We start from the raw sequence: 22,112 nt of genomic DNA on the forward strand, positions 1-22,112 counted from the left end.
TCCTATGCGCAATTCTGTGGCTGACTTTTTGCAACTCACTCGATGGTTTACATTTAATGTGTTACAGTTTATTTGAATTACTCATTACATATCTACAAAAAACTATATGAGTATTTGGCTAGCTTCCTCTCTATACTTATCAAATGACACATTGGTGCAGCTATAGTATATTTCTACCGAATTCCAATGGCTCTTCTTTAATTCTCTTTCTCAACTTATTCTGCTTGTTCTTGCTAATTCCCGTACCATGATACTGGTGAGACAAATGTTTATAAGCTTGTTTTGTATCTAAAACATTTCCCTCATTATCTTTGTAAGTAAGTGAAACTTTTGGATTATACAACTTGAGTTTGTTCTCCACTTTAACGTTAGCTGACTCATCACGCTTTCTACGATGCCCATTTCTAATATGGTGCTCTTCAATAAATATTCCTTTTTCACGAAGTCGTTTGTCAAGCTCATTTTCTAATCGAGTAGCTCTTTCGTTCTTGGGAAGTCGCATATATGCACTATCCTTTTCTAATTCTTGTCGAAGTATTCTCTCCTCAATTGATATTTTAAGTTTTAGTAATTCTGTTTGCTTAGTAGCTTCTGCCCGTTCAAGATCTTGTGATTTCTCTTGCTGAGATTTTTCAGCAATGATGTTTTTGGATTGAAGAAACTTAAGTGTTTCTGCTATTCCGTTAAACTTTGGCTCGTCTTCATCTTCTTTGCTCTCTGGACCTTCTTGTTTGATAAGCGGTTCATCTTCTTGCTTGATAAGCGGTTTATTTTCCTGCTTGATAAGCGGTTCATTTTCCTGCTTAATCAAGTGTTCTTGCTCTTGCTTAATCTCTTTCTCAAAGTCCTTGATTAATAAACTAGAATCCAAATTGTTCAAAAACTCATTGGTCTCGTCGTACACACGCAGAAACAGATCACCTTGAACAACATCATTTTCTAGTTGCCATCGTTTACTTTTGGCAATTTCATTCGCAATCTGTTCAGCATTCAAGTGTGATCTATTCTTTTGTTTAATTTTTCGGGCTGAAGATAAAGCTTGTTGTAATTCTTGTTCATAGTCGTCCTCCACATGTACGTCTATATTGCTTAGTTCAACCGGTTTAATCTCTACTTCATCTATTATTCTTGGTTTAAACTGGTTCTTCATCTTCTTTTTGGATTTAATTTTCTTCATTTTAATCGGAGCTGCTGAAGTTTTCCTGTCTATCGAGTCTAAATCTTCAAATAAGTTAGATATTGTCGGTTTATTTTTGACATGTTTCTTCTTGACCTCAGGCAACGCTATCGAAGAACCAATTACAACCTTGTCTTGAATAAGATACTCGTCATCACCATCTTCAGATTCTTCATCAGTATCATGAGTAACATGATGTCTTCCACTGAACTTAATAGTCTCTGCCTCTCGTTTCTCTGCTAAATCTCGTTTCAATTTCGCATTCTGTAGTAATTTCTCATTGGTTAACACATCTTCGTCATCATCTCCAACTTCAGTATCTTGTAAGGTAAAGATATCGTTATCTTGAAGTTGACGTAATTCTTTGCCCCCATGTCCAATCTTGACATTCTGAGTTGTTTCCAGTTCTGATACTTGTTTTGCTAGTTTTGGTCGTTTCTTGGGTTTTTCTTGTTTCGACTTTCCCAAATTCTCAAGCCAGTCATCGGTGGAACTTGGTGCTTCATCAAGTATAGTTTTCTTATTAGAGTCTTCCTCTTCATAAGCTCGTTTATTATCTTGTTTCTGTCGACTTGTTAATGAATGATTACTAGTTTCCAGGTCTTGTCGTATCTTTGGTTGATTGCTCTCTATTGGGATAGGCTTTAACCCAATTGATATTCTCAACTTGTTAGTCTCTTCAAGTGACAATTCGATCACATCATCTTCTTTGCGACTGGCTTTAGGGATAGGAATCGGTGGTAACCCAATCTTAGCTCGTAGTTTATTCGTCTCTTCAATCGAGAGTGTGATTTCTTCTGCCATGTGTAACTTGTAGCTGCCTAATAAGAAGCTCGATGGGTATAGATAGTTTAAGATGTCTCGCGACATATTGGAAATGTCGTATCCGACTTTTCTTTTTTTTTTTTTCTGTTTTAGTCTTTGTTTACATTTTCCAAAATTGAGATCAACTTGCAACCAACTACGCAAACGGCCCCTGAACTTGCTATCTACAACACTTTACTCCTTCATTTGAAAGTCAATATCAACAATGACTGATATAGATTCTAGTAGAACCACTCCTAGTTTAAGCACATCCCGAATAATCGGTACATCGGCCAAATCAACCAATCAATTTATCGTCCAGGGAGATATTGTAGCCTACACTGCCAGCGGAGGCGTTGTTGTGTGTCACATCGACCGAACTACAAATGAAGTAACTACCCAGCGGTTCTTTTGTGCCAATAGCAACAATTGTTCAGCATATGCTCCTGGTTCAGACATTGTACGAGATAGTTACGGCTACCCCATCGACTCTCCACTAGTCGTAGGGACAGACTCATCCTCAGGTTCCAGCACCGATGACATCCCTTCGTCGCCATCAAAACTTCAGAATAAAGTTCGATCAATAAACTGCATTGCTATATCACCTAATAGGAAACTCCTCGCTCTAGGAGAAATAGGATACCTGCCAAGAATTCTTTTATTTTCCCTTGCACCTAATCTGAGTGAGAACCCTATTGCATTGATCCACGAACATTCATTCGGGATAAGCCTGGTGGTATTTTCTCCTGACCTGAAATGGTTGTGTTCATTAGGTGTGGTGAATGACGGGTATATCAATGTGTGGAAAATAACAACTACTATGTTACTGATGGGTGTTTCTCTCGTTTGTTCTAATCGATGTTCATCAGTGGTGAATAGGTTGTTATGGCATGAGAATATGATAATCACTCTAGGGTTGAGAATAATTAAGGTGTGGAAGTTTGATCATGATGCAAAGACAAATGTACTTCGGGGGAAGAATGTGATTCTTGGAAATTTGATAAATTCAAATTTCATAGATGCCTGTGTATTGAATGATGATGAGATTTTAGTCATTACCAATGTGAACCAGTTGATTTTATTAAAACTAAATAGTGATGTTCCAAAACTATACAGTCTACAGGGTCCAGAACAAGAATTTGGATCATTGGATTATGATCAGGAAAAAGTATGGTTTGGCACTAGCGACTATAAGATTACAAGCTTGGAGATTTCTGAATTAAAGCAGATTGAAACTGCGAGCAGATCCGCATCACCTAGTCGTCGAGTAAGCTTACTAAGTCCTTCCAAAGAACTATCAATACCAGTGAAACCAATAATAAAGGTTGTTAATTTTTCCACCGATAAGTTGTTAGTTTTGAATGATGATGAACAAATTAAATTTATCGATAAGAAATCTAATGCGGAAATAGTATTAACACAATCTATAATCAAGGATCTTGGTGGGGTATCTGTGCATAGCAATGAATTTCTTGCGTTTTCCAAACAAGGGATGATCAAGAAGATCGATAAAGATTTAAACGTAAAGGATTTGCTTAGCTTTAAATTACCTAGTGGCACAATTCTTGCCAACTCAATGACAGCAGTTGAACAATTTAATGACAAACTAATAATTGGTGACAAGTATGGAGGGTTATACATTTCTAAACTTGAAAATGAAGAGTATACTACTATCTTCCAAACGAAAGCTCATTCTTCCAGCATTAATGAAATAATCGCTTTCACATTTGAAGAAATAGAGATGATTTGCAGCATTGGACGTGATCGAATGATTCAATTTTTCCGCAATTATCAAGGCAAGTATGAGTTAGTGGAAACAGTACCCATTCACCAGGGTAATTTGCTTAAGGTCATACATCATGAAGGTATAATATACGTATGTTCTTCAGATAGAACCATTTCCGTGCATTCTTTATATAAACTGGAAGACTCAGTACAAATGACTCACGATAAGGTAATCACATTGAAAGCTACACCGATAACAATGAATATATTGGATGATGAACTTATAGTATCTCAATCAGACAAGACAGTGCAGATATACAACATATCAGAAGAGATTGAATTTTCAAGAATGGTTAGATTCATCAATTCGCAAACTAATGAATTCATTCAGATTGAAAATTTCATCAAGTATGAACAGTATCTCATTGGTTGGGCATCTGACAAATCACTCCGGGTGTTTAATTACAATGGTGGATCGGAAATAAGTGTTGTTTGGGGTCATCTGGATTCAATAGTGGGATTGTTCATGCATGGCACCAAACTTGTGTCCATCGGATCAGATGGTTGTTTATTTACTTGGAGTTTACAGGCACCAGCGGTAACGCCACAAAGAAGCGAAATTGAAACTCCTTCTCCGATAATTAACAAGCAAGTTTCAAGAAAGATCTTGCCAAAATCACAGGAGAAGCTTGCTCTGGAAAGGCGATCACCAGTAAGATCTCCCGAACGACGTTTACTGGAGAAGCCATCTCCTTTAAAGCCAGCAAAAACCTTATTACCACCGGCTAAGATAATTACAAGAAGACTGAGCACCCCTAATCTTAGTGCTAGATTAACTGCTGCTAGTATCAGCACGCCTAAGTTACAATCACCATTAAAGTCTATCCTGCCTAACAAGCCAGTATTATCAACACCAGTGCTTACAAAGAAACCCCCGCATGTCGTAGTAAATGAAGTTACATCTCCTGTGGACGGTATATTGAATCGATTGGAGGATATTAACAAGAAGGTTAATTTGCTTAGTTCAGGTGATAGAAAGATAGTTGGCGATAAACTTGTTCAGATGCTTGAATCGATTAATCAACCACATCACCAAGATATGTTGGAAAAATATAGTGATTTATTGGTGGATATGGTGGAGAAGAAACTTAATATGAAATAAATGAATTTGTTCTATATACAGTATTTCTATGTCTATTATTTTCTTGGTTTAATATGAGCTGATGCAATTGGATTTGAATCAGCATTATCTGCCTGTAGCCAAGGATTCTTGGGATCAACCTTCTCTTCAAGGTTAGCTTCTATCTTTTCTTGAATTGGTTCATCAATTTTCCCACTTTCACGTTTGACTCTATCTAATTCGTTGGCCAACCTTACAGCTTGATCCCTAACCAACCTCTCCTTCTCGGCAATCCATTTCTGGTCCGCTTGTTGTGCCAACATTTTAATTCTTGCCTGTCGATATTCGTCCTGTAACAACTCTTCAAGGGTAGGAGGAACGTTCCTAGTTCTTCGCAACCATTGCAACCATTGTGGAGGGATAGTCTTGAAATAATCAGCTTCGAAGAATTGTTTCCTATATGGTTCCAACTTCCGACGTAAATTATTCACTTGACCATCAATTGTGAATTCCCAGTATGTGTTTCCGTGTAAATCATACCCAATAAAGAACTTTCTTCGGAATGGAATATCTCTACGTGCTTGGAATTTATGTAGAAGTCGTTTATAAAGAGAATATTTTGACTTTATTGGATCCATCTTATAGCTACTACTTATCCAACTCTAGCAAGTCTTTGTTAAATTTTTTTGATTTGAAGTCTAGATTTAATGTTATCACGTGATACATATTGGGGAGGGGGGGAGGAGAGAGAGAGAGGGTCACTCAACAGCAAAGAAAAACTACCACAATCGCGGTAGTTTAGACGAGGAGAAGCAGCAGCAGCACTTGGGACTTGTAACATGTGACAATGAATCGAAGTAAATCCAATTCTATATCACGGCTTAACGAAGTTCTTCCTGTACCAATTGAGCTTCACAACGGTGAAGATTTAGAACATCACGATCCCACAGAAACCAACACCCATGTCACTGATGTGTTAGTGGGAGAACATCACCTCATACAAGGGACAGCCGGTAAATCATACATGGTGTGGGCCATCAAGATCACATTGAACGACATGGACTATTCCAGCATCATTAAATATAAACGATATAACGAAATCGTAGAATTTAGGTCACGGCTAGTGGATTATTTTAGACATGATGACACTAGCAGCAATGTGCGCATTCCCGGGTTGCCACCTCGCGACTCGTTTAGTTTCGATCGGATCTTATTAGCTAATCACTGGCTCGAAGAACGACGCAAGGGACTACAATGGTTCATGACTAATGTATTATTAGATCCAGTCATCCAACGGTGTCCTATAGTTAAAGAATTTATAGAGAATTAGGCTTTTGAATATACGAAATTAGTAATAATAATAATATTAGGTCATCAGTGCCACAGGCTAGACCGGAACGGTTTCATATGATAACAAAAACCCTTTTCCATCATCGGCAAATCACGTGCAGCAACTGACAAATTTCTTTTTCTGGTGTCAGCATCGGAAGTCTAGACCGGAACCATTTCTAATCAACAAACACCGCGTTAGCAAAAAAAAAAACTATAAAAGCAAAGAAATATTTCACCACTTTTTCCAAACCCCCCCTTTCTTAATCATCACTCAATCAATTGATAATAACATACACAATGACCCACCACAAAGTCACAATTATTGGATCTGGCCCAGCTGCCCACACTGCCGCCATCTATTTGGCCCGTGCTGAAATTAAGCCAACTCTTTACGAAGGTATGCTTGCCAACGGTATTGCCGCCGGTGGTCAATTAACCACCACTACCGACATTGAAAACTTCCCTGGGTTCCCAGAAGGTATAAATGGTACCGAATTGATGGAAAACATGAAGAAACAATCACAAAGATTTGGTACTGACATTATAACTGAAACCATCTCCAAGGTTGACTTATCTGCCAAGCCATTCAAGTTGTGGACTGAATGGAACGAAGATGCTGAACCAATAACTACCGATGCCGTCATTATCGCCACAGGTGCCAGTGCCAAGCGTATGCACTTGCCAGGTGAAGAAACTTACTGGCAACAAGGTATTTCTGCCTGTGCCGTTTGTGATGGTGCCGTGCCAATTTTCAGAAACAAGCCATTGGCCGTCATCGGTGGTGGTGATTCCGCATGTGAAGAAGCTTTATTCTTGACCAAGTACGGTTCCAAGGTTTATTTATTAGTTAGAAGAGACCAATTGAGAGCTTCTACCATTATGCAAAAGAGAGTCTTGAACAATGACAAGTTGGAAGTTTTGTGGAACACCAACGCCGTTGAAGCTAAGGGTGATGGTAAATTATTGAATGCTTTAACTATCAAGAACAACAAGTCCGGTGAAACTAAAGATTTACCTGTTAATGGTTTATTCTACGCCATTGGTCATGTTCCAGCTACTAAGATTTTCGAGGGCCAATTAGACATGGATGAAACTGGTTATATCAAGACTGTTCCAGGTACCGCATCCACTTCTGTTCCAGGTGTGTTTGCTGCTGGTGATGTCCAAGATAAGATTTATAGACAAGCAATTACCTCTGCTGGTACTGGTTGTATGGCTGCTTTAGAGTGTGAAAAGTTTATCTCTGAACAAGAGTAAATGCACAACACTACTGTAACCTTTAGAAGCAAAGCCTAGCGGCTTTATGTAATTAGATTTGACATGAAGAGTATTTTTAATATTTATATTTTATAGAACAATATTAATGAATTAGAATTTGACTTGATTAGTCGTTGTAGTTGTTGAAAGTTTTTAATAATCTCTTATCTTGTAGAAAAGCAGGAACTTTAGGCAATTACCATTATCATAACTCATCTTCGGTAGCACTTGAAAATTTCCACATGGTAGCACCATGAAGAAATGGTTGTACAAAAAAAGTGGCAAAGTAAAAATTGTTATCGGCTAAATCAACCACACACTCCTTATAGAGCCACAATAGAGATACCCATACACACCATGTCGTTTAATAATCCATTTGATACTGATTTAGAAAGCACACGCACAAACCAATCCTACAAATACCAGGATTTTCCTGAGTTTGATAGTTTGACTACCACCATTGAGAATCAACTTCATCATATAAACCACAGTTTGATTTCCAAGATCAAAGAAGATTTGGTTTCGTATGAACATGGTCAGATTGAGCTTGGAGATGCATTGAGTAAACAGTTCAAGAAGACTACTGAGAGTTTCAAAAAGGTTAATGAGGTAGTTAAGCTGATCAACCTGGTGATCTCGGATAAGGAGCGGAATAAGGAAGATGTTGAAGTTATTGGATATTTACGTCAGCGAGAACTGATTCAGATCAAGTTAATTAAAGACGCATTGATCAACTTCAAGAATTTGCAAAAGAGATATGAAAGTTTAACTGGTGAGCACCAAGAAGAATCTCGATCACAAGAAGAACAAATTTCTGCACAACAACAGCAACAACAGCAACAGCAGCAGCAGCAGACACAAGTGCAGATCACATACGAGCCCATAAATGCAGAAGAGCTAGAACAACAATCACTTTTAATTCAACAGCGAGAACGTGAACTTCAACAAATCCACACCGATACCCTTGAAATCAATGAAATATTCACCAACTTATCCTCGATTATCCAAGAACAACAATTTCAAGTTGACTCCATTGAAAATAATATCTTCAGTTATAACACAAATGCACATCAGGCTTCTAATGAGTTACATCGAGCTGAACGTTACCAACGTAGGCTGAATGGGCGAATGTTGTGTTGTTTGGTGATTTTAATTGGTGTTACTGCATTTATTATATTACTTGGAATAATTATATAGTCTCTATACTTGCCAATAATTTACGCATCCGTCATCTCCACCGGTGATTAATATCTCCTTATCATCTAACTTTCCCCATAATATACAATTGACTTCGCTCACACCATGACTTGCTTCATGGGTAGCTTCAACTTCCCAGGTGCCGTCAACTTCCTTATATACTACAATCTTACCATCAGACCCACATGAAGCTATTTTACCTGTAGTGGCAGACCACGAGAGGGAATAGATAGGGAAGGCATGTGCTTGTGGAAGTATACACTCTTGTTCCCAGACCATCTCTTTATTATGTCTAATTGAACTTGGTAATTGTTTGTCGCTATGTTCAGGAACGGTGCCAACCCAGACTCTCACAGTTAAATCATCACTTACTGAAGCTAATCTTATTTTATCTGTAGGAGTAGCTGGATTCTCAAAAGCACAACTCCAGACAGTACCTTCGTGGCCATTCAACACACCCACGCATGCAAACTCATCGTCGTCATCTTCGGCATATATTCTTATAGTATCATCATATGAACAACTAGCCAAGATATTTCTTGTAGAATGCCAGCATACGTATTTAACATCATGTTCATGATCATTCAACACGGCAATACATTCAAACTCTTCAAGAGTCTCTTGATCAGTTTCCCATATCCACACCGTCTTATCTCTTGAACACGAGGCAAGAAGGTTACCCTGATGATTCCAAGCTACGCTCTTGACTTCATTTTCATGACCTTCAATCAACGCCATTAAGTTCCATTCATTGTTAGGATCACATATTATCCTTTCATGATCGGACTCTGACTCGACGTCAGCATAAAATTCCGGCTCATCGATCCCCCAAATTGATATGGTGGAATCAAATGACCCAGCTGCCAATACAGGCAAGTCGAAGTTGTCCAATGGTGGTTTGAACGCTATCGATCTGACAGATCTCGTATGAGTCTTTTCAAGAATTGTAAGCAAGTTATGGTGCGATGTTAACGAGTAAATCTTGGATGTTTTATCCTGGGAGGCAGTGGCTATGAGTGGGAGGGTAGCATGTGTGGTGATTGACCATATTGGGCCAGTGTGGGCTTGTGTAGAGTGGAGAAGTTGCATGGGTATGGTAATTGGTGATAGTAATTGTGTTGCCAGAAATATTTAAGCTTCAATTTTTTTTTAAAAAAAATGGCTGAAAAATTTTCCCTTACTTTTCACTACAAAGTATACCGACCATGTTCAGACGAATACTAAGACGTAATGTACGGTTCAATTCAACAAAACCGGATGTTCCCAAGAAGAATAATCAAGTAGCAAAGACAAACTCATCCACTACTAAATCAGCCCCAGCTCCAATAGACAACCATATCACACCATTACTTAAACAAGACACCAAGCCATACATTCCAAAACTTTCCCACACTAGACTTTCTTATGAGTATCCTACTCTTCCTAACAAGGACGAATTCACTGAATTAACCACTAAGCCGAAGGTTATTAGTAGATGGACGAGATATATCCCAAAAATAGTCACAGTATTAGCCATTGCCTGGGGTGCCTACGTTATCAAGATTTACGTTCTCGATGACGATCCTGAACCTAATGATATCCTCTCTCCTGACACTTTCACCAAATTCAAAGTATTACATAAAGAAATCATCGATGATAACCACATGATCATTGAGATTCAACCAACAACCACTGCCTGGCAAATGCCATATAGCGGTGATTATGAAAACAAGTCAATCTGGAATGGAAGTCGTGGAATTTGGAGTGTTGATATAAAGCAACCGGAAATCAATATTGTGAGAAGGTATACTCCTCTCCCATTATATTTTATGAAATCGGAATACACTAGATCTGGTGATAGACTGCCTTTGCTTAAAGTTATAGATCCTGATATTGACGAATATGATAGAGAGGGTACCATGTGTTTGTACATTAAACGATATGACGATGGCGAAGTTTCCAAATATATCACTTCAAAAAAAATAGGTGACACACTTGAATTGAGAGGTCCTTACTTTGAATTCAAGTTCCCCCGTCACCCATTAAACTTGCACTATTCAAGACCTATCTTCAAGGATATCCCTTCAAAAGTGGAACCAGAAAATTTTAGATCGAGCATAATTCAACAAAATGGACTTCCTGATATAGATACAATTGACTTTTATGGCGGTGGAACCGGGATTGCCCCAATTTTACAAGTGCTCTTCTCGAGAAAGCCATACTTGGGACATGTAAATGTTCATTATTCTACCAGAGGTGCAGAAGAACTTGGTCCTAGTTTATCCAGATTCTTATTTTTCCTTGATAAGTTAGATAGAATAAGACTAACCACCCACATTGACAAAGTCAACCCAATTACAATCAAAGACATTCCTACACCTGAGGAACCAACTTACTTGACTCCAAAAGCCCTTGAAAACCATCCACTAAAAGAAACTCTTCAACCACAAATCGAAGACAAAGAAGTAACTCCACCACGTAAAATCAAAACTAAAGAAGATCGCGGTGTGAGGTATGACACTGCTTTAGATCAAGCAAATGTTACAAAGAAAGAGAAAAAGAAACCAGCTGCATTCAGTCTTGTGTGTGGTCCAGATGGATACATTGAATATTTGGCAGGCGGCAAACGGTTAGATATTGGTGAGCAAGGTGAAGTTAAAGGACTATTAGGAAAGAAAGGTTGGAATAGCTTAAATGTCTTTAAGTTGTAAAGTGTACATATAGACCGCATTTGTATATAGTATAGAAGACTTACCGGTATATTATATCACTATGTAGATGTTATTTCCTAAAACCACTATCGATTTATGTGTTATTCTGCAGCATAACATAAAGTTGGCAAGTTATAACTATATATTGAGGAAAGAAATCATTTGCAACCCACATTACTCTTTCTTGGAATAAAAGAGCCAAGAAATGACCAACCATTACCAAAGCCCACCGGGGCACGAGTTTGTAGGTCCTGTCTTTGTCGCTGGTTCACTGAATTTACCCCCTGCTTATGCAGCACCAGCAATAGAATTAACGAAATTACCCCCTGCGGCAGTAAGGATACCCCAGCCTCAACCCAAGCCTCAACCTCAGCCCCAGTCTGAATCTTCATGTATGCGTCAGAATACAACAAATTATGACGAAGGAATGCTCGGTACCTGTTGTGGGATATTCATTGGCATCATTGGGATTTCAGTTATCCTCATGACCCTTATAATTCCCTTATTTTACTTGCTTGGCAAATTTGCTTATCGATTTTATACGGACTTCATATGGCATTAAAGTGAAAATTGCCTGTTATAATTACTAGCTTGTCCTATGGAGTCATTTGTTAAGCACATTTCCATAGATATTAGATTTATTTTTTTTGTACCTCTTGCTTATTCTTGCTATAGTGTTTGTAAAAGCATCTTGTCGCAGTATTTTGCAACTCTAAGATAAAATATAAAGACAAGAAAGAATAAAGCAATTGACCATGTAGAACTCATATATTTTATTACAAGCAACCATGGGAAATGATTACCACTCCGACACGTCTTACAAATTCGTGCCTGTTCCAGCCACTAGCTCTCTGAATCAACCACCAGTAGAATTACAAGAGTTATCTAACCAATGTTCGGATCAACAAAAGAATCAAAAGAACGAAAATGTTCCTTCTTGGAGTGAGACCATTCTCCTGCTACTATTGATTATTCTCCTTATATTCGTATTCATAATCCCCTTGATATATATTATTTGTATGAGCATCTACTATTTCTACGCCAAAATACTATTTCAGGGGTGGAATAAGTGAAATTAACACCAATAATTATGCTGGGTTTATATGGTGAGATGCAATGTTTTCAATTTACATATGGTATAGGTCAGAAAATAGCTAACAAGATTATAATGTAATAAAATAAAACTATGATAATGATATACAACTGTTTGGTATATATATTTTTGTAGTTTACTTACAAATTCGATCTCAACTAATATTTATTCTAAAATCCAAAACTTGACTATTATTAAATAACTTTAGGTGTGTTGCCCTAGGTATCTTGAAGTGCTTGGAACTGTAGATATAGAATCTCCTTTTCACTTTCATAATACATGTATATTCTTGGCGACTAAACACTTCAAGTTTAACTTTCTAGTTTCACCATATACAGTATTTTGCAACATCCTACCCGCATACTAGCACTCGTTGTTTATGCTGAGATCTAACCCCTTCTAAATATATTTCTCTTGAATTGGTAGGAAACCAAGTATAAATAGCCATACCACACAACTCATTGATACCATGCAAAGCACTAGAACCCTTGAGACTACTACAACTAAGGCGATTATCACCAGTTCAAGCTCCACAAATAAATCAATCTGTTGAACTAGTTTAACTTACAATGCAGCAAAGCAATATCAATTTTGGAGAAATTATAGGTTTTAGTATTTTTCTTTCACCATCAATTTGACATTCGCTATTATTTATACCGTGGCTTACATAGTGATGAATATGCTCTGTATATTTTATAGGGAAATATCCTTCCGACCATTTTCTCCTTGTACAAAAAAAAATGTGACTGCTTTAATGTTTACTATTTAAGAATGTACTAGATAACGAAAGTAATCAGGTACAATGAAAAACTAAATTGTTTTAAATTTATAACGAAATATGTCTAATGATTTATATATATAGATTTATCAAATATTTTCAAGTTTATAATTTTATGACAGATGCTAAACCAATGCAAGTAGTTCTCCAAAATGAATAAGAACACGTTGTGCGTCACGATGGATAGAACATGTGGTTATTATATCTTTGAGTAAAGTATGTTTATCCCAGCCACAGATATTTGGGTTCCACTCTGAACTAGTGGTATTGCCATTGTTCATAATTGCAATCTCTTTTGACCCATTACCTTGTGACTCGTTTGGTCCCAACAATTCCAGGCAAACTTCAAACAATCTCACCTTCAATCCCAACTCACACAATCGTTCAACATAAATCATAAACCATTTCTTAAACTCTTGCTTTTCCCCTAAAATTTCCGCACATTTGATTCTATTTTCCAAATGGTTTATACTGATTGTATTTTCCAAACTTTCAAACCCTTCTTTCATGATCATATTCTTACTAATTTTGTTAAATAATTTACCTCTACCGGTTCTTGTCTTTCTTAAGATTTCTTCATTGGTATGATGTTCCAACATATCGATGATTGAATCTGTTGGTGTGGTTGTAGTTGCACTATTCCAATAATGACTTCCAAAACACCACCATGATTCAGAAACTGTTTGCCAAATGGCAAGAGAAGTATTGTACATGTAGCCATTTCCATTGGATAATGTAATCAAGGGGATCCCGGTAGTGGTTATAGCACATAATGTTATATGATCAGATTTTGATAATCCATCATCGTCATACTTTCCTAAATCTAACAATGGGGTAATTGTTGATGTCAACACGCTTTTTTTGTTCAGTATATCCCAGACAAATAACTCACCGATATTAGTGACAGCCATGAGGTAATTTTCGCAACTTTCTAAAAATGAAATTGGGCTTCCCAACACTAATGTAGGGAACACTCTTATCCCTGAAATTTGTGAATATATGATAATATTTCCATCAGCTAATGCGATGGCAAAGAAATCATTACCAGAAGTAACCAAACCCACATGTTTTGCTAAAAAATCAGTCCAGACTGGCTTTTCTTTTTTAATGCATGTTACCCTGGAAGGTTGGGTTTCATTACCACTACCATTTTTAATATCAAGTGTCAATTCACCAGATTTACTTTGGAAATGAAGTCTGATTTTTGGGGTTGCAAGTCGAATTTGCGAAATTGCCGTGCTTGGATTCACAATTGGAGTTCCAATGAATTTTATTGGTTCAAGTTGTTGACGCTTTTTACTTGGCTGTTGTTGGTCTTGATTTGGCCGTTTCTTGACATGGTCAGTACTGATTACAGTACTGGGTTTATCAAATTCCATGGAGGTGACTGGCTTTTGTGCAGATGTGTTGGTTGTTGTTTTGTGGTCCAATACAGGAGTTGAATTGTTTGAGCTTATCAACATTGGTTGAATACGACGTTTCCCATTTTTCATGGTAATTATTGGTTGTGCTGATGGAGCTGGTTTAGTTGACTTAGTTTTTGCTGGAGATTTTCTGGTTGACATTGCTGAATCAAGAATATCAGTCGGTGGAGGTGTTGCCGTTGGATCGGGTGGAAGAAGCACCAGAGGGGTTATTTTGCCTTTGACATTGGATGATTCAGAGTCAGTAGGTACCACACTTGTTGGTTCAACGTCTACTTTAACCTCTTTCTCTTCATGTCTGATATCTATTCCATTGACTTCTTCGATGTAATCAATCTCTTTAGCCCCTCGTTTATAATTTTCATCATATTTATGGGTGATATCTTTGACCAATGACTTTTGTAAACTCATTAATCTTTCAAATGCTTTGACATCAACTTCATCTCCTAACTCTGACTGTTCAAATTTGCCAACATAGATTCCGTTTCCACCACACCAAACCACCGCATTACTGCCCACCCAACACAAATCTTTTATATCATCGCCAACATTTTTCAAAATAATAATTGGCGAATCTTTGGTTGTATTCCACACACATACAGTTCCATCACCATCTCCACTAGCAACAACGCTATATACCAGGTCATCCTCGCCATATAATTTTGGATTAAATTTAACCACTTGACAGGTCAGGTCGTGGCCAACTAAACTGATACTCGTGTTCCAGTTATTGGTATGTGATATCAATGATATGACCATAGTTTGGTTCTTGCATGCTGTCGGCACGGCAACCAATTCACCTTCAGGAGACCACGAAATTCGTTTATACTTGACATTACGACGGTTTTTGTTGAGCAATCTAGATATTTTGCTGATATGCCTGAACTTGTATGGAGATTGGGTGTATTGGTACACGTGAATCAACGTGTCGTCACCAATAGTCACCAAGTAATTATTTGTAGGATCAAAGGAAACACTTCTTTGAATTGAGGATGACGATGTTAGCCTTTGGTATTTGTGGCTGGGGAAGGAGTATAGGTTGACTTCACCTGATGTTGTTGACCACGCTAGAATTTTGTCATCGGCAGATATTGAAAGGTCGACAATTGCAACTGCTGTTTTACTTCCAAATGGATATATTTGCACGGCTGATGAAGACGTATGATGATAGATATATCCTGCTGTATCGGCAGATATGAATTCTTCTGAGTTGTGAAAGAATTGAACACAGTTCACAGCATCCTTGTGGCATGTAATTGTCCGCACTGGTTTGATTGTCTTTAGGTCGTCGAGTTTGGGTGCAGGATCCAATTGAGCATACTTAATTAACCCGTTCATGTCATACACCTGCAACACGGAGTCACCTCCAGCTATGAGTTTAGTATTATCAGGACTGACTGATACTGTATTGAAGTGACCTAACGGGAATTGTAATAGCTTCATTGGGGTGTTTCCTGTGTTTGATGCAAATTGGAGCAACGGTCTCTCTGGCAAATGTTTTTGTTGTGGTTGTTTTCCTTTGACCAAATTGAAAGTCAAAAGAAAAAAAAAAAAAAATTTAAGTCAACCAAAAGTTGCCAACCCATTACCAAAGAGTCATCCCCCTCTCACCACACACACCACACATATACACATACATCATGGCTGACTATATAACTGATTCATCATCTGATTTTACTGAATATTGGATTGATTTATTCCTCGGTATAAAAGGTAACGAATACTTTTGTGATATTGATGATGAATACATTCGAGATAGGTTCAACCTCACTGGTTTGAACCAAGAAGTATCCAAGCTTCCTACCCTTATTGATATAATAACTGACTTGATCGATTTAGATAGTCAACCCGAGGACCAACGTGATACTCTTGAACACAATGCTCGCATATTGTATGGATTAATTCATGCCAGATACATCTTGACTTCCCGAGGTCTTAACAAGATGTTTGAAAAATTTAGAAATGGAGATTTTGGCTATTGTCCAAGAATAAACTGTCAGTTACATCCTTTGTTGCCTATTGGGCTTAATGATTCTCCAAGAGTTGCTAGTGTTAAGTTATATTGTGCTAAATGTGAAGATTTATTCAATCCGAAATCTAATAGACATGCAGTTATAGATGGGGCTTATTTCGGTACTTCCTTCCCTGCAATGTTTTTCCAAAACTTTCCCAATGCTATACCTATACATTCCAAGGAAACGTATGTTCCAAGGGTGTTTGGGTTCAAATTGCATGAATACTCTCAATTGAATCGATGGAGACATTTGCAAAGAATGAAATTAGAGCTGAGGTTGGTTAAACTGGGTATTAATGTCCTGAATGTTAATGGAGGTTTTATTGAAGTTGAACAAAGACAGGAGGAGCGATAAATAGGGTTATTTACAATAGTTGTACTAGTATACGGTTGCTTGCTGTTTTTGTCGATTGTGAGAGTAATATCTGTAGAGTGCTCATTTCATTAATATACATAAAGAATACTTGCAATATCTTTTGCTCTTTAGCTTCAGCACCCGACACAGTTGGAATGTATGTTTAGTTTGGGAAGTTTTCTGTAAAAAAGAAAAAAATCTGTCCAGTAGAAGGTTATAAATGACTAACATAGGCATCTGACTTATATCTGAAGGATATTTTGCAAATTACCTGCTGTGAATAACCCCCTGCGTTTATCAAAAGTATGATACCCCTCGTAACGGCCACAGCATTATCTGTTCTACATTGCCATCCATTGAACATGGTAGCGAATCGGTAATATGGTAGCAGCGATGTGGTCTCGGTTTTCAAATTCAAATTTTCATAACCAAATTTTTTTTTTCATTAAACATGTTAGCCATTAACCGCTCCATGACAGTTGGTAAAACCATAGCGAGCAAAGCAGCTCGTACAGTCCAAGAAATATCCAAAAATCAACACCTTCCTAACAATTCTCGAGTATTTTCGCTCATTCAACCGACTGGAAAATTCCATATTGGTAACTATTTAGGAGCAATCCAATCATGGAAAACCTTATCTGAAACTGAATCACCAGGAACCCAATATATATTTGGAATTGCTGATCTTCATGCTATAACCACTGGTGTCAAACCTGCCGGTGAATTGAGATCAAATCGTCATGAAGCCATGGCCGGAATTTTATCTTGTGGTCTTAATCCCAAGAAATGTATTTTGTTCCATCAAAGTTCAGTACCTGAACATGCGGAATTGCATTGGTACTTGACTTGTCTTACTAGTATGGGTGCCCTTAATAGAATGACCCAATGGAAGCTGAAAGCCAGACAATTGGGTGACGACGAACTGGATCAATTAAAGTTTTTGGAACATACAAAAGCAGGGCTATTGTGTTATCCTATATTACAAGCAGCAGATATTTTGATTTATAGAAGTACACATGTTCCAGTTGGTGATGATCAGTCTCAGCATTTGGAAATGTGTAGGAGTGTTGCTATCAATTTTAACAACAGTTACAAGACAAACTTCTTCCCTATTCCACAGACCTTACTTACACCATCAAAGAAGATCTTAAGTTTAAGAAACCCATTAAAGAAAATGTCAAAATCTGACCCTGATCAAAGTAGTTGCATTTATATAACGGACGCACCAGAAGTTATTGCGAAAAAGATTAGAAAAGCAACCACTGATTCGGTTCAAGGCCCAGTCTACTTTGATCCAGAAGCAAGACCGGGAGTTTCAAACTTGATCAACATATTAAGTGGAGTTACAAGTCAGTCAATTGAACAGGTGGTTGAAGATTTGGCTTATGTTAAAGACCATAAGCAATTCAAGGATCACGTGACAGATGTGCTCGTGACTGAATTTAAGCAGCAACGAGAACTATTTGAAGAGTTAATGAAGGATGGTGTATATTTAGAGAAGGTTTGTCATGAAGGTAGAGATAAGGCAAGAGAGATTGCCACTAAAAACATTGAAGAAGTTAGAAAATTAATCGGTATGGATTGAAATCTGGAGTAGTATGTTCCTTGTATATAGTTTGTACATAGTTAAGGTAGACGAAATTGTTATTGATGTACATTGTTACTACCGATCAATGTAGAATTGAGTGACATTATCTCCTTCTGAAATACCGCTGTTTTAAGTGTACCTGGGTTGTTGACACGGTCATCGCGTAATTTATTGTGTCAAGTGATATACGTGTTTGTGTATTATTGGCATCGTCTGTCAATATTTCACCTGAAATCTGGTAGCGCTGAGATCTTCTTGTTTGTTCGTTGTTTTTTCGCGTTGCATTTTTCGCGTTGTTTATTTTTTATTTTTTTTTGCAGTTTGATTTTCCGGTAACTTGTGCTAATATCAGACAGGCAGACAAGCCAAATTGAAACTTTCGTTTTAATCCTCTGGCTCTCCTTTTTCTTTTGCTTCTTCTTTCGTTTCCACTTCAGATTAATCATAAGATATCACAACATACTTTGATAGGCAGATATCTAGCACAACATTAGCATTGGCCCACTTGCATATCCTTCCCTCCCCCTCCATCTACTACTTTCCTACACTACCAACCACAATTGGTCTTCACCCGTCCCGGCCTACCCATATATAAATTCTCATTGCAGGTCATTCCTTTTTTTGGCAATTTCATCATTTGTTTTTTTTTCTCCTGGCCCACACTTGTTTACAACCCATATTTAACATTACTCATTTGTTGTTTATACTTTATACAGTCGTTGTTTATACTTCACGCTCACCATCATGACCGACGAAAACAATGACAATCACCAACGAATGCAAATTAAGGTACTCTATTCATTCAATAACAACCCCACGGTCTTTCTATCCCGTCTGAAGTCCCAATATTCAGTCAAAACAATCGATCTCCCTAGCACATCTGATGATGAAACTATCACTCTTGGTGCATTCGATTTACGTCATTGCATATCACAAATACTAAACCATTCACCAGAGAACTTTCATTTGCATAATGAAGACTATGCTGTTTATTATAAAGATTTAACAGAACAACCAGATGAACCGTTTGTCGCACAAGGACTGTTGACAAGTTTGGTTAATAGTAAGGATAAAACTCTTGTTCCAGGACGAGTATGTCGCAATCTAAGTGCTAGTTTCTTATTTGGTGACAAGCTGTCGGTGGCGAGTCTAACATTGGAAATTAGGTTGAAGTTACATACAGTAGAGAAATCCGATTCTCAACAGTTTGCGAAACCACAACAACAGCTGCAACAACAACAACAACAACAACAACAACAGACCAGGAAACGACCAAATGAAACCCATAACCAATACCAAAACACACACCAGCATCCGCCTAAAAGAACCTTCAATCATCATGTTGACAACACTGCTGCCGCTAAAGCAACTCGTACTAAATCTCTTCCTATATTCACTCCATTACCACCTACCCCAAGACAAGCCACTATTATGAACTCTGATCGTTCAAATGTGCCATCGCGTTACGATTCTAAGTCAGTACAAGATAGATTTAAACTGGCACCTTTCTTACAAGAACGTGTGATAGATAAACCACTACCAAATAGTAGATCAAGATATCCTAGCGCTATGAGAACTCGATCAATGGTTCATCAGCCTATACCGGCAATATCTTCACCTATTGAAGAAGAAGGCGATAGTTCTGATCCGGAATATAAGCCAGGTGAGCTAGAGCAATCAAAGAATGGCAACAACAGCGATGATAGTGATGACAATGACAGCGATGAGCCTTCACCATATACTCCACAACAGCCACCATATAATGACGAAAAGGTCGGAGAAGAAAATACAAACTTAAACCCCAATCCATCGTCATCATTTCAATCACTTCCGGACTTAGAAGAACTTGATTCTAAAAGAACTCACACGATTTCTCGTTCAAAGCTACCACATAATCATGGTTTAATTTGTACGAACCCTACTTGTGCCACTAATGAGTCCATTACATGGCGATATTTCGAAACATCCTCGGCCACTGCACCTAAGATCTTGGCCATGAGAAATAGTCTGGAATTTGATAAACGCCACTACGAAGGCATGTTTGGCCCATTATGTAATGCATGTTATTTATTCTTGAGAAATAAGGGATTTATGAGACCAGAACCAGTGGTGAAAAAGTATTTACAACAACAAAAATATAAAGAGAAGCCAACTAATACTACTACTACTAATGCAAATACCAACACTACATCTTCCAGTTTAGATGCAATTGCCCAACGTCGATCATCACAAATTAAACCAATGGATATAAATGATATAATGAGTCAACTTAATTCGTTTGGAGGGCCATTAACAGACATCGATCCCGTGATTTCACCTCCGGTTATGGCTACAAAATCAAATACAAGAGTTATAAACATGGACCCTACCCCTAACCCCGTTGATGACCATAGTGATGAAGATAAGGAGAATATAGCTCCTCCTTCGAACGGTATGGATGATTTCGAATCTATACTTGCTTTTAATCATTCGTCGCCTTGGATTTCTTCTCTTTTTGAAAAAGATGAGTTAACACCAGTAGATATGGTTGATCATCATCCGAATTTTCCCCCGATGAAAACATTTAAGAATAATACTACTTCATTAGATAATAATTTGGCAAGAATTGTACCGAATATGCCAAGCTCACCCTATAATAGTGATGAGATAACTTGGACGGCTAGTGATAATAAGGGTTCGACTCCAACTACTGAATTTTATTCAAATGATGATAAGATGTATCATCATGAAGTAATAGAAGAGGAAAAAGAACAGGTTTAGCCAGTGTATTTTTAGAATTAACTAATCATAATAAATAAATAAACTACATTAAGCACATTTTTTTTCTAAATATAACAGGATCGTGTTTATGATATAAAATGTGGCACTTTATTGTGACCTTGTTTTGAACAAATAGAATTACGATTCTTCAATGATAATTACATAATTTATCAGCTCAGAAGATTTCTACAAGCAGGACTATTGATAATTGATCGTTCTCCGAATTGATCGTTCTCCGAATTGAGAACGGGTGATTTGTAATTGTGCTGTGAACTCGCTATAAACTTAGTTATATTTTCCACATAGTCATGCATTATGAGGCTAATTATAATGTAGAATATGTAGTTATAGCTTGAAAATGAACCTTTTTATTCTATACGATGGTGTTACCTTGGATCGACTTCCCTTTGGTTGTACATTGTGGTTAATTATATAAGTTTGATCTAACAATATGTGTATTTGTGGGCAACAATCCCTTCCGAATATATAATTACATAATAAAACTGTTGCATATGCAACCATATTGCCTCGCAAAAAACTTCTACTTTATAGTGGAATGTTCGTCTAATCTATTTACTCAAAACAATGAAATTTAAAATTTTTCTCTTGGTACATTTATCCTATAAATAACTTGTGTCTTATTTTATTAAGCTTAATAATCAATATTGTGTCTCATGATATCTGTGTTAAGTGGCATTGTGGAGTATAGAGGAAACACTGCTTGCTGATAACAATTAGTTATAAAACAAAACACGTGAAATTAAAGTAAAAATGGATCATAAAAGAAACATAAACAAA

The 22,112-nt window shown here is 37.4% G+C and overlaps 12 protein-coding genes across 12 annotated transcripts; 8 read left to right on the forward strand and 4 right to left on the reverse strand. All coding sequences in view use genetic code 12, as the record gives it.

The window, feature by feature from the left end:
- Window positions 1-160: 160 nt before the first annotated feature.
- On the reverse strand, window positions 161-1,981 carry SPAPADRAFT_139388 (U4/U6-U5 snRNP complex subunit; the record flags this gene model as incomplete). The annotated part of the gene is made up of 1 exon (XM_007375445.1): window positions 161-1,981. The coding sequence occupies one exon, from the start codon at window positions 1,979-1,981 to the stop codon at window positions 161-163; it is 1,821 nt and encodes a 606-aa protein (XP_007375507.1).
- An 820-nt stretch (window positions 1,982-2,801) lies between these two features.
- Window positions 2,802-5,480, forward strand: SPAPADRAFT_66869 (uncharacterized protein; the record flags this gene model as incomplete). Its single annotated transcript, XM_007375446.1, has 1 exon — window positions 2,802-5,480. One exon carries the CDS (start codon window positions 2,802-2,804, stop codon window positions 4,866-4,868), a length of 2,067 nt encoding a protein of 688 aa, XP_007375508.1.
- SPAPADRAFT_61313 (uncharacterized protein) lies at window positions 4,143-5,474 on the reverse strand (the record flags this gene model as incomplete). The annotated part of the gene is made up of 1 exon (XM_007375447.1): window positions 4,143-5,474. The coding sequence occupies one exon, from the start codon at window positions 5,462-5,464 to the stop codon at window positions 4,904-4,906; it is 561 nt and encodes a 186-aa protein (XP_007375509.1).
- Window positions 5,481-5,529: 49 nt separating the features above from the next.
- Window positions 5,530-6,179, forward strand: SPAPADRAFT_61315 (uncharacterized protein; the record flags this gene model as incomplete). Its single annotated transcript, XM_007375448.1, has 1 exon — window positions 5,530-6,179. One exon carries the CDS (start codon window positions 5,674-5,676, stop codon window positions 6,154-6,156), a length of 483 nt encoding a protein of 160 aa, XP_007375510.1.
- A 245-nt stretch (window positions 6,180-6,424) lies between these two features.
- TRR1 (thioredoxin-disulfide reductase) lies at window positions 6,425-7,539 on the forward strand (the record flags this gene model as incomplete). The annotated part of the gene is made up of 1 exon (XM_007375449.1): window positions 6,425-7,539. One exon carries the CDS (start codon window positions 6,456-6,458, stop codon window positions 7,413-7,415), a length of 960 nt encoding a protein of 319 aa, XP_007375511.1.
- Window positions 7,540-7,729: 190 nt separating this feature from the next.
- On the forward strand, window positions 7,730-9,750 carry PEP12 (SNAP receptor; the record flags this gene model as incomplete). Its single annotated transcript, XM_007375450.1, has 1 exon — window positions 7,730-9,750. One exon carries the CDS (start codon window positions 7,773-7,775, stop codon window positions 8,610-8,612), a length of 840 nt encoding a protein of 279 aa, XP_007375512.1.
- SPAPADRAFT_55738 (iron-sulfur cluster assembly protein) lies at window positions 8,616-9,701 on the reverse strand (the record flags this gene model as incomplete). The annotated part of the gene is made up of 1 exon (XM_007375451.1): window positions 8,616-9,701. One exon carries the CDS (start codon window positions 9,699-9,701, stop codon window positions 8,616-8,618), a length of 1,086 nt encoding a protein of 361 aa, XP_007375513.1.
- A 361-nt stretch (window positions 9,751-10,111) lies between the features above and the next one.
- SPAPADRAFT_61318 (oxidoreductase) lies at window positions 10,112-11,904 on the forward strand (the record flags this gene model as incomplete). Its single annotated transcript, XM_007375452.1, has 1 exon — window positions 10,112-11,904. A coding segment is annotated over one exon (649 nt), but the record flags the coding sequence as incomplete, so codon positions are not given.
- A 1,394-nt stretch (window positions 11,905-13,298) lies between these two features.
- On the reverse strand, window positions 13,299-16,040 carry SPAPADRAFT_139052 (uncharacterized protein; the record flags this gene model as incomplete). Its single annotated transcript, XM_007375453.1, has 1 exon — window positions 13,299-16,040. The coding sequence occupies one exon, from the start codon at window positions 16,038-16,040 to the stop codon at window positions 13,299-13,301; it is 2,742 nt and encodes a 913-aa protein (XP_007375515.1).
- A 144-nt stretch (window positions 16,041-16,184) lies between these two features.
- CKB2 (casein kinase 2 regulatory subunit) lies at window positions 16,185-17,128 on the forward strand (the record flags this gene model as incomplete). The annotated part of the gene is made up of 1 exon (XM_007375454.1): window positions 16,185-17,128. The coding sequence occupies one exon, from the start codon at window positions 16,238-16,240 to the stop codon at window positions 16,964-16,966; it is 729 nt and encodes a 242-aa protein (XP_007375516.1).
- Window positions 17,129-17,422: 294 nt separating this feature from the next.
- Window positions 17,423-18,656, forward strand: MSW1 (tryptophan--tRNA ligase; the record flags this gene model as incomplete). Its single annotated transcript, XM_007375455.1, has 1 exon — window positions 17,423-18,656. The coding sequence occupies one exon, from the start codon at window positions 17,439-17,441 to the stop codon at window positions 18,549-18,551; it is 1,113 nt and encodes a 370-aa protein (XP_007375517.1).
- Window positions 18,657-19,298: 642 nt separating this feature from the next.
- Window positions 19,299-21,366, forward strand: SPAPADRAFT_66879 (uncharacterized protein; the record flags this gene model as incomplete). Its single annotated transcript, XM_007375456.1, has 1 exon — window positions 19,299-21,366. One exon carries the CDS (start codon window positions 19,299-19,301, stop codon window positions 21,312-21,314), a length of 2,016 nt encoding a protein of 671 aa, XP_007375518.1.
- Window positions 21,367-22,112: the final 746 nt, after the last annotated feature.

The sequence above is a fragment of the Spathaspora passalidarum genome (assembly GCF_000223485.1).
Source record: "Spathaspora passalidarum NRRL Y-27907 unplaced genomic scaffold SPAPAscaffold_4, whole genome shotgun sequence".
NCBI classification, from domain to species: domain Eukaryota; kingdom Fungi; phylum Ascomycota; class Pichiomycetes; order Serinales; family Debaryomycetaceae; genus Spathaspora; species Spathaspora passalidarum.